Below are 11,166 nucleotides of genomic sequence, written 5' to 3' on the forward strand. Positions count from 1 at the left end.
CACGTGCGAAGAGAAGTAGCGCGGGGAGGAGGGGAGGCTGGGGTGAGGGGGAGCTTCTGGAGAGTGGAGCTGCAGGCGCCTGCGCCGCCCGCGGTTGATTGATCTCCCGCGCCAAAAGCCCCGGGATGGATGGTAGAGGCCCTCGTCGAGGCCGTGCCGGAGCCAAGGTCAAGGGCTGGCCAGTCATTTACCAGACGGACAGGAGCCGAGCCCCGGGCTGAGCTCACCACGGCGAATATTAAATGTCCTGCAGTTTGCTGTCGTGCTGTGCTCACGTTCCCGCACTGACTGACAATCGACAGAAAATGACTGGGTCTCTATTTTTAGTTCGCGTGCGCGAGCAAAAGAGGTCTTGCATCAGCGCGCCGGGTCTCCGCATATTGCTCGCGTGGGACTGGGTCGGGATCGGAGCCTGGAAATGGTCTGTGTAGACCCTTGCTCGCTCACACCGAGTCCCGTGCTGTCACGTGTGGCTCAAACCGCTCAAAGTTAAGGATCCAAGGCCGCGCCTGGAGGCGCAAGAAGGCCAAAAATTTACAAACTAGAACTAGACTCCAGAATGGATAGTATTTGATGTGTGAGAATAACTTTGCCAGGGCGCCGGGCGATGGAGTGGAGAGAAGAGGGTGGGGGCAGGTAATTACAACTACAGCCGGGAGCGTCTGCTCCTATCTCCATGATTTATATCGCGAGTGAGGTGGCGTTTTGCCTTCGTGAAAAAATTTGCTCTGCCCAATTTGTCAAATGAGAGTCATTTCTTTTTCACTTCCAAGTCAAAGGTCCGCGCCGCGCGGCATCTGCAAAATTCTTCTCCCACTAATTGATTTTTGTTGTATATCATATCGTTTTCTGTTTGTTTTTTCAGGACTCTGCGAAGTGGAGACGGGCCAGTCCAACATCATCCTGGACGTGGAGGAGAGCCGAGGGACCCGTAAGTACTAAAACGTGCATGTTACAAAACCCACAGCTAAGATACAAAAAAAGAGGGAAGTCCTTCCTCCGTTGTTCCCTAATGGCGCTGCCCGCCTGCCTTACCCGGACCGGACCGGAGGGCACCGGAGGGCCTCTGCGGTTTCGGAAGCACGACGCGACGCGACAGGCCGCAGGGCGCCGTGCGCAGCCGGGATGGGAATAACAGTCTTTCGGTTATGAAATGAGATAAGCGATACAGATGAGAACAAAATGTGATGCACTCAAGAGTGTGTGGCGAAAAAACACTGCAGTAGCCTCAAAACTACAGTACAGATGTCCCCTTATCTTTTGTTCATATTTTGATTTCAAAATATTTTTTAATACCGAGATTTGGGTACACCTGGAGGAATTCGATCTTGAAACAGGTAAATTTTCCTTTAAAAGAACGTTGCAAGAACGATCTTTTTCTCGTGCTGGACACAAGGGCGCGCGCGCTCACACAATCACAGCCCCCCACCCCACACATCGTTGAGCAGCGCTTTAAGACGCCTCGCGATCGCCCCTATGTCGAATCGCCTGAGCGCCCCGGATCACCGCCAAGGCTGTGCGCGCCGCGCGCCCCGCCCCGCCCCGCCCCGCCCCGCGACCGCAGCGCCGCGCGGCCCGCTCCGCCGGCTAATCCTCTCCCCCGGCCCGGATCGCCCTCGCGCCCCCATGCGCCCGTTTGGGCCGTATTAACCACGGTGTGGCGAGTGCGCGCAATCGGCGCGGCGTGGCGTGGCGCGGCGTGGCGTCACAGCCGTATTGCATGCGCTGCCATCGTCTCTGGATATGGCCTTGCGGTCCGGACCGACGTAATCCGACTGATCGTCTTCCTCCCTGTCGAGCCCTGCCATAGAGGTTGGGGCCGACGCCGGCTTGCCTTGTTGCTGATCGATTATCGGCCGTCGGGCGTTTTGCGGAAGTCGAGAAGCGCTAAAAATACAGTTAGCCGTGCAATTAGTTTTCTAACTGTGACTCACCCCTCCTCCTCCCTTTGCTGCAGAGATCAACCAGCTGACTAGCCCGCCGGACCTGCCCGTGGTGGGCGACCCCTTCTCGGACATCGCGCTCGACCTGGTCTTCCCCAAGGGCTCGCCCATGTTCATCCTCAACGGCAAGCGGCTGCAGCTGCTGCACCCGCTGGACCGCGACCAAGCCAACCTCTCGCACATCGTCTTCCAGCTCATCTGCACCGTCAAGTCCACCAAGCGGAAGCGGACCATCCCCGTCATCGTCCGCGTCTCGGACATCAACGACAACCCGCCCAAGTTCCTCAACACGCCCTACGAGACGACCGTGTCCGAGGTAAGTGCGGCGGCCGGTGCCATGTGGTCGTGATGGGCCGCTTTCGCTGCTTCTCAGTTTGGCAGCGGGTCCAGCTCGGTCCAGCTCCAGACCCCCGCCCCGTGCAACGCCTGGCTGCGCACCACTTTCGCGCGCAGTGTCCGCTGGCGCTGGGCTGGCGCTGGGCTGGCGCCTCGCTGACCCCCAGAGCCCAGATGCCAGGCCGGCTGACCCGGGTCGGGATTGGATTTCGGTTTCGGGTGGACCGGGCTGCACTTCGCTTCACTTCTCCTCACTTTCGTTTTGCCCGCCGCGGCCGCGCGCCGCGTGCCCGGCGATATTTCGTAACCACTCGCGGGGTAGGCGTGGGAACGCTGCTCTTGAGGAGAGTGATACAATATTACGTTTTCAAAACGCAGTCGGTTAGAGTAAAAGCACAATACACACACAAGAAAACGGTCATTACTGACCCCTTATTAATTAAAAACTTTTCTTAAATTTAAAATCGCTATCATCTAATGCGGTCGTGATTTGCGCGGAATGTCTGAAGCACTCGTTTGCGGTAACAACCTCCTCGGGCAGAGCAAGGCGGGCGGCCCGGGCAGCCTCCTTTGTGGTCAGCGGGCCCCGCCGGGGAGGGGACCCCTTCGCTAATGAACTTATTTCTTTTTAGTCCCCCTAGTCGCCCTAACGGTGCAAATGCTCGGTCGCGTCGCTGGCGCCGGGGGGCTGGGGGGGGGGGCGGTAACATGGTTTCGATCGTAAACATGACCGATTCTGCGCGAGGGAAGGAGCAACGGTTCTCGTACACGGATAGAGGGAATTCCCCGAGGGAGCCGGCGCGCCGTGCGTCTCTAGAACGCGGGCATACAGCTCAATTATCGTATATGAAACAGGAAGGGTACGAGCCCGTCTCCTCGGCGCGCGTCTCTGTCCTTGTCGCGGCGGCGGGAGCGAGCGAGACGGGCTGCACCCGGGCTGCACTCCACCACCGTATGCACCGCCGCGCATTCCCCGGGCACTCGCCGTGCTGCGTTGCGCGGCCCTTGCGCTGCGCCGCCGCGCCATTTGCCGCCGTTGCGCCGCGCATGCGCAGAGGAACGGCTCAATCCGGCGCTGCGCCGCTTTGCGCTCGCACAGTGCAGATCCAGGCGAGCAGCGCAAAGCGGCGCAAAGCGAGGGAGGAAGAATAGCGAGGAAAGCGCGGCGGCGGCGCGCCCGCGCGCGGAGAAATGGGGCGGGGCGGGGCGGGGCCGCCGGTATCGATTGTAATTCCTGAACAGCAACCTCGCTGCCGACGCTAAATTTCAAGCGATATAGCGCGCGGGCGGTGCGGGCGCGCATGAGGAGGGCGCGCGCGACGCACCGCGCAGCCGGCCTCCGCTCCGCGCTTATACAGGCGAGGCGAGGGAAGAAAGGAACTGTGCTGTGCAGCGCGGGGCGGGGCGGGGTGGGGCGGCTGCCGCAGCAATTGCGGAGTGGGCAAGGTAATAGCACTGCATTAGTATTGTACTTCGTTTCAATTCTGGAGCAGAAGGCTGGGCTTTGTAGCCTAAGCGGAAACATGTGTATGGAGCCCGCGACGGCGGCGGGTTTGCGCGCGGGGGAAGACCCGCCGCAGTCGGGGGTCTTGGCGGCGGGGGAAAGGGTAGTGTTCGGGTGAGGTATCATCCAGAAAGTACGCCGTTGGAAACCTGCCAAGCGTAGCTTCTAATAGCTTTTATAGCGCCTGGTAGGTAGGCAAAATCGTTCATTCAGTGCATTTGTGTACTGCGGGGTGGCCTACCCCGAATCTCGCAGGCGCCAAGCTCCCGTTATTGGTCAAACAAATTTGAGAAAAACAGACTTAATTTCTGGACGGTCGACCTCACTCCGGCAGATCACTAACTCTGTATTGTGTTATTTTCACACAGCTCACGCCCGTCGGGACCACCGTCTTCCAAGGAGTGCAGGCAGTCGATGCGGACTCGGGCGTCAACGGCCTGGTCGAGTACCTGGTGGTGCCCGGTGACCCAGCGGCCGTGGCCGCCACCAACCAGGGGCAGCCGCGGGTGCACGTCGCCGACGGCTACGGCTACTTCTCCATCAACCTCCCCCACCAGGGGCAGGTGACCGTCAACCGCTCGCTGGACTACGAGCGCACGCAGCGCTACTTCGTCACCATCGTGGCCACGGTGAGTTGAACGGCCGACGACGTGGATGTCGGTCGCCATCCGGGTGTGCCTCCCGCCCCGCGGCCGCTTGACGTGCTTTGTCTGCCGCAGGACCGCGCGCGCAACTCGACAGAGAGGTTGTCCAGCAGCGCCACCCTCACGGTGAACGTGCGCGACGACGACGACCAGGACCCCAGCTTCATCTACCAGGGCTGCATGCTGCTGGACGGCGCGTGCATCAACCCGGAGTACACGGCGTCGGTGCAGAGCGGCAAGCTGGCCGGCATCCTGCACGTCTCGCCGGAGAAGATCCAGGCCGTGGACATGGACTCGATCAACTCGCCCATCGTCTACTCGTTCCTCAGCGGCTCGCCCGCCTCCTTCCGGGACTACTTCGAGATCAACCCGCAGACAGGAGCCGTGCGACAGACGCAGCCCGTGGACACCTCCGTCACCAAGAAGTTCCAGCTCATTATCAAGGTAAGGCTCAGCTGAGTGACGCCGACGACGCACGCCAACCGACGTGGCGTCACCTTCGCCGTCCAGAGCGAGGCTCACGTTCTTGTTTCTCTCGCCGCAGGCCGCCGAGGTGTCAGAAGCCAAGAGGTTCGCGACAGCCAAGCTGGAGATCACCGTCAAGCCCGTGGACGTGAACCCGCCCGAGATTATCGCCACGGCAACCGAGGGCTACGTGGAGGAAAACTCACCCGTGGGCACGCAGATCCTGGACGTCAACGGCAAGCCCATCTCCTTCACCGTCACTGATGCCGACTTGGTAAGCACTGTTCCAGGCAACTGTGTAGGCGAATAGCACGCACACCTTCAAGCAGTGCTGAGCTGCCAAACTACTGGTGGGCCGAATCAGTCAGTCAGTATAGAATGTTGCTGAATCGCATTTACCGCTTGCTGGTTTGAATGAGAGCGCAACAGAGGCGCACATAAATTGAGCCTAATTTTTCTCGCCCTAGGGACCGGAGGACCCCAAACCGACTTACACTTTCGAGATGACGACCAACTTTTTCCGCATCGAGAACGGGGTGCTGACGGTCAACGAAGAGAACCTGGACCGGGACCCGCCAAGCCCCGGCAAGTTTCGCTTTCAGGTTGTGGCCCGAGAGAAGAATGGCAACGCGGCCAGCGCGCCACTCTCGCTCACCGTCACCCTCGAGGACATCAACGACAACGCGCCGCGGCTGCCCATGGTGCCGCCCGTGTCCGTGCAGGCCGGCGACGGCAAGCGCGAGGTGATCCGCGTCGAGGCCACGGACAACGACGAAGGCGAGAACGCCGTGGTCACCTACAGCATCTACCACGTGTCCAACAACGGCCGCCTCAAGTTCACTATCGACCCGGAGACGGGGCTGCTCGAGACGACCGGGAAGCTGAACGCGGGCGAGCAGTACAGCATCACGGTGCAAGCCACGGACACGGGCGGCCGCTCCAGTCAGACCATCGTGGAGGTGAAGGTGATCCCCGGGCCCAACACGCGCAGCCCCGTGTTCCAGCAGTCCACCTACGAGGTGCAGGTGAGCGAGGGCGTCGCCATCAACACCACGGTGGCCACCATCACGGCCAAGGACCCCGAGGACGACCCCGTGTCGTACTCCATCGTCAGCGGCAACGACCTGCGCCAGTTCGCCATCGGGGACAAGACCGGCGTTGTCACCATCATCCGCAAGCTAGACCGCGAGGACCTCACGCGCTACCAGCTGGTGAGTCACTGACAGAGTCGCGCGGCACAGCCGAGTGTCGGCTGGTGCCCGGAGGCTTCTCATAGCTTGGTGCTAATCTCTTCTTCTGTCTACGCAGCTCATCAAGGCCGAGGATACCGGTGGGCTGTCGAGCACAGCTACGGTCAACATCAAGGTGACAGACATCAACGACAAGAACCCCGAGTTCGACGGGCTCCCCTACGTGTTCCGCGTGCGCGAGGGCGATGCCAACCAGACGATAGGCTCTGTACACGCCAGTGACGCCGACGAGGGTCAGAACGCCGTCGTGTACTACTCCGTCCCCGAGGACGTACCCTTCGCCGTTGACGCTATGACAGGAGAGGTGCGCACCAAGTCGGCGCTCGACTACGAAAAGCAGAAGGTAATACCCGTTCTTTCACTTTCGTGTTCTTATCCTTTCTTACCCATCGTCTAATCTCTCTACCCTCCTTACTTGGCAGGAATTTCGGTTCGTGGTGACTGCCCGTGACGGGGCACCAGACCCACGCCTCGCTACCGCCACTGTGACCGTCGAGGTCATGGACGTGGAAGACGAGCTCCCCGTGTTCAAGGAGCACACGTACGACGTCCACGTGCCGGAGAATGTGCCGGACCACGTGGTCACCCAGGTGCACGCCGATGACCCGGACACGGTGCAGCGCGTCACCTACACCATCCGACAGGGGCCCACCGATCTGTTCGCCATCGACCCCAAGACGGGCGTCATTCGCACGCTGCGTGGCCTGGACTTTGAGCGCGAGAGCCAATACATTCTCGTGGTGGGCACGCTCGAGAACCCCGGCAGCGGGGCGGGGGCCACGACCAGGGTGGTGGTGAACGTGGACGACCGCAACGACATCCCGCCCGTGTTCACCACCGTGGCGCGACCCGTGTCCCTCGAGGATGACGTGGGCATCGGCACGAGGGTCACCACGCTCACCGCCACGGACTCGGACGGCACGGCGCCGGGCAACAAGGTGCGCTACGAGCTCATCGGCCGCGGCAAGGCCAACAAGTACTTCACCGTGGACCCCGACACCGGCGTGCTCAGCGTGCGGGACGACCTCCGCAAGGAGACGGACCAGTCCTACCAGGTGGACATCAAGGCGTACGATCTGGGCGAGCCTCAGCTGTCCTCCGTCATGTCGGTGCCAGTGTTCATCAAACACTCGGCTACCGTGGCGCCGGAAACCGGCCTGGGCTTCGCCGACGACCTGTACACCGTGGATGTGCCTGAGAACGCCACGGCGGGGGCTCTGCTCAAGACCCTCACCATCGTCAACAGCAAGGCGCACCGCACCGCACCCGCGCCGCTGCACTGCAGTATCGTCAACGGCAACGAAGGAGGTAAGCTCGCGCACCGTCGCGCACGCTGGCTGGCGCCGTGCTGCTCAGGCGCCGTGCCGCCCTCTGCTCCTGCTCCTGCACGGCTTCGCTAACCTCTAATCTCATTCCCAGGGCTATTCTTCGCGAACGTGACGGAGAACCGCAACTGTGAGCTGCGCGTGGCCTTGACGGGCGTGCTGGACGCGGAGCAGCGCTCGCAGTACCAGCTCACGGTGCAGCTGGACACGCTGCCCGGTCTCGTGAATCCGGCCAGGGCCACGACGCGCGTCAAGGTGCACGTCGAGGACCTGAACGACAACGTGCCGCGCTTCGTGTTCCCGGCCAGCGGGCTGATGCAGGGTCAGGCGCTGGGCCGCTACTTCGGCGCCGTGCCCCAGGACGCGCAGATCGGCACCTCGGTGCTGCAGGTGAAGGCTGAAGACGCAGACGGCGGCCGCTTCGGGAGGGTGAAGTACGCCCTGGTGGACTCAGAGGAGGATGCAGACGACAACGACGTTGCGACAGACAGGGACAGCGACAACGACTATTTCTCCTTGGACACAGACACCGGCGTGCTCAAGACCAAACGCTCTCTGGAAGAGGTCCCGCCCCAACGGCTGCCGTTCCGGCTGACAGTGGAGGCCCGTGACAACGCCGGCGCCAGCGAGGGGGCCAACACGGTGCACGCGCAGGTCATCGTCAACATCGTCACGCCCAACAACCTCCTCGTGCTGGTGCTCCAGGACGTGCGGCCGGAGCGCGTGCAGGTGAGTGTCCCAGACACCCGAGGCCCCGCGCGGCTACCGGTGCAGCTCCAGCGCTAGCTCACACGGCCTTGTTTGTCGTATTGTCCAGGGCGAGGCGCAGCGCCTGGTGGCCATCCTCGAGCAGCACTCCGGCCTGGTCGTGGGCGTGGAGCGGCTCACCGCCCGCCACTTCCTCGCCGACAACGCCACGCTGCAGACCGACGGCGCCGGCACCGACGTGTGGTTCTACGCCGTGGACCCAGAGACGGGTCGCATCCTGGAGCGCAACAGCACGCGCGTTCAGCGCTCCGTGCTGGACAAGCAAGTCGTGTCCAACATCACGCTGGACGTGTCTGCGAACCTCCAAGCCACGGCCACGGCCATTCATGAGCCCTACGTCGTGGCGAGGCACAAGACGGCCGTCGCCGTGTCCTGGGAGGTGTTCCCGTACGCTTTAATCGTCATCGCCTGCGTCATCCTCGTCCTAGGCGTCGTTGGCATCATCTATATCTGCGTATCCTGGTCTCGGTAGGTCCGCGAGTCTAACTGAGGAGGTGGGAGGGGGCTCAATTGGCTTCATACCTGATTTTACGCGCTTTGAGTCCAATTGTGCGAACGAGTTATCCATTCATGACTTACTGTGGGGCCTTAAGGCCCTTAGGGCATAGGCAACCTGCTGCACGCCTGAATGCGGGCTAGCACCGTTTGTCAGTGGTTTACGCTAGTGTCCCACTCTAGTTTACGCCACCGTACTGTGGCGGATTTGGCGCCATACAGATTAAGCGAGTAGGCAAACCAGCATACTGCTGTGCCCTGACACGGTAATATATACCAGTACGATCCGACGGGGCCGAAAGCCAAACACAGCTAGGGTACGCAAGCTTTCTTTGCCTGCCTGTCGGTGCAGTACAATGGTCCTACGGAAATATGTATTATGTCAAGTCAGCAAGACTACAAAGTGGTGAAATTCAAATGATGTAATTCTGTGTTTACAGGTATAAGGCTTACAAAGAGAGAATGCAGAGAATGTATGTGGTCCCCCGATACGATCCAGTTTTTGTCGAGCCCAACCTTAAGGAGTATGAGACTCAGGTATGCTAGTACTACTTCTGAGTTCAACGATTTGTAAGCTGTGAGTGAATTTTATTAATCTGCTTACATGGTCTACAGGTTCTCCAGATGAGTGTTCCTCTTGACGATAATGACAGTTACAATGATCTTCAACTAGATTTTAGCCAAAAGAATCATGCATTTAGTATGGATAATGTTAGTTACATCACAAAAGAAAACAATACTGGTAGCATAGGTAAGCTGGAGCCTTCATGTTGATCAATCACCTATGACGTCATTAACCCTGAGCCCTGAAAAATATTGTGTCTCATATTCCTATCTTACAGGTCAACAGAGCCCTGTAAGCTCCGATGCAGCAACGACTGCAAGAGCATCTAGTATAGCTGGTGGAGTGGACACCATGAGGAGGAGGGAGATTAAGCCAAACAACCTAACTGGTCATGATCCACCAACTAGCAACCCTCTGTATGACAGGTAAACTATCTGCATTTCAATAATTCAAACCAAATTAAAACAACCCTACAAGTCCAACAAGCAATTGACACACAATTTTTTTTACAGATCGCATGAGGATAATAATGTAGGACATCTCAATGCAAGTGCAACTAATGAAAATGTTCTGTTCTGTGAGAAAAAAGACTATTCACATCTTGGGGGGTTTGCATATATTAATGACCGTAATAGTATTGAAACTACCACTGAGCTTTAGTGACTTGAAACCTGGTGCCAATAGGAAGCAAATGTTTCTTATTTAAAAGACTTCTTGATATTAATCAAAATGTTTGCTACAATCTGGATATAAGGAGAAGTCTCCTCTTAGTCATTTTATGTGTATAAACTGAACTAATTAATAGTGTTGTGTTTAGGGTTGATGTAGTATTATATAGTAATCTGTATAGTACAGGTAAATAGGAGGTTATGCAATTATACAAAGTGCCAAGGCCAATCTGCAAACATATGACAAAAATGGTAAGGGAGTCAATACTTTTGTTGTAGGGAATCTATGTTGTGAGCAATATGTCTAATAATTTGTTTGTGCTGAGTGTAATTTATTATATGCTGCTAATTTTCTGTCACACTGGTTTGTTAGGCTGCTGTTGGGAGCTTTTAAACTTTTTTGGACAATATAATGAATGAGTGAGTAAAAAGATAATCCTACTGGATAATAAAACTGCTATTATTCACACGTTTAATGTAAGCAAATTGATGAAGCCAAATGAACATTATGTGTACTTAATAATTATGACAAGATGTATCTGTACAAAAATGTCATGATGCTAATATATGTGATATAATTTGAAGTCGTGCCTTTGCCATGGCCAACAGCCAAATGGGTTACTGCTTTAATATTTAAAAAATATATATATATAGCCCTTTCTAAAATGTACAAGAAACAAGAAATTAATATTTGAATTAGAGAAAGCGTTGTATCTCTGAGAAAATGCTCAACCTCTTGTATAAATGTAATACAAACAACTGTTTGTGGTTTTACTACTCAAACTCAAAAGGCACTTTAAACCCTATCCAAAATCTTAGAAACTAAAGTACTTTTGTCATGCTCAAATGTTATGTAAATATGAAAGGAAGTAATTTATAAGTCCATACTTTATGTACTTGAATCAATAATTACTATCTGTAAAAATGTAAGTTTACGGTGATGTCAATCTTAAAAGATAAAATGGTGTACATAATTCTAGAACTGTTATAAATGTGTAATTATTATTCCAAATTTATGTAAATATCCATAGAAACAATGAATTTATTTACTATTTAATGCCTTATTGCTTAGTTGTAGATTTTTTTACCATTATGATAGATAAATGACATTTTGTTAAAACACTCTGTTGTTATTTTTAATAAAAATGAAATCATGAAAGACTTTTGAATCTTTCTTGTAAGGAAATGTCCAGAATAGGGGGG

At 56.2% G+C, this 11,166-nt stretch overlaps 1 protein-coding gene across 1 annotated transcript in view; it reads left to right on the top strand.

Moving 5' to 3' along the window:
- Nucleotides 1–11,122, top strand: part of LOC113202818 (cadherin-99C) — a 24,639-nt gene extending 13,517 nt beyond the window's left edge. The window contains exons 3-16 of the mRNA XM_026417239.2: nucleotides 866–931; nucleotides 1,958–2,259; nucleotides 4,152–4,412; nucleotides 4,503–4,871; nucleotides 4,972–5,166; nucleotides 5,360–6,103; nucleotides 6,201–6,485; nucleotides 6,565–7,450; nucleotides 7,562–8,196; nucleotides 8,285–8,703; nucleotides 9,171–9,267; nucleotides 9,346–9,481; nucleotides 9,573–9,720; nucleotides 9,808–11,122. Coding sequence (XP_026273024.1) covers nucleotides 866–931; nucleotides 1,958–2,259; nucleotides 4,152–4,412; nucleotides 4,503–4,871; nucleotides 4,972–5,166; nucleotides 5,360–6,103; nucleotides 6,201–6,485; nucleotides 6,565–7,450; nucleotides 7,562–8,196; nucleotides 8,285–8,703; nucleotides 9,171–9,267; nucleotides 9,346–9,481; nucleotides 9,573–9,720; nucleotides 9,808–9,955 — 4,691 coding nt within the window. The 3' untranslated portion in view covers nucleotides 9,956–11,122. The remainder of the gene's footprint in view (nucleotides 1–865; nucleotides 932–1,957; nucleotides 2,260–4,151; nucleotides 4,413–4,502; nucleotides 4,872–4,971; nucleotides 5,167–5,359; nucleotides 6,104–6,200; nucleotides 6,486–6,564; nucleotides 7,451–7,561; nucleotides 8,197–8,284; nucleotides 8,704–9,170; nucleotides 9,268–9,345; nucleotides 9,482–9,572; nucleotides 9,721–9,807) is intronic.
- Nucleotides 11,123–11,166: the final 44 nt, after the last annotated feature.

The sequence above is a fragment of the Frankliniella occidentalis genome, unplaced genomic scaffold (genome assembly GCF_000697945.3).
Source record: "Frankliniella occidentalis isolate FOCC.00 unplaced genomic scaffold, Focc_3.1 Scaffold238, whole genome shotgun sequence".
NCBI lineage: Eukaryota > Metazoa > Arthropoda > Insecta > Thysanoptera > Thripidae > Frankliniella > Frankliniella occidentalis.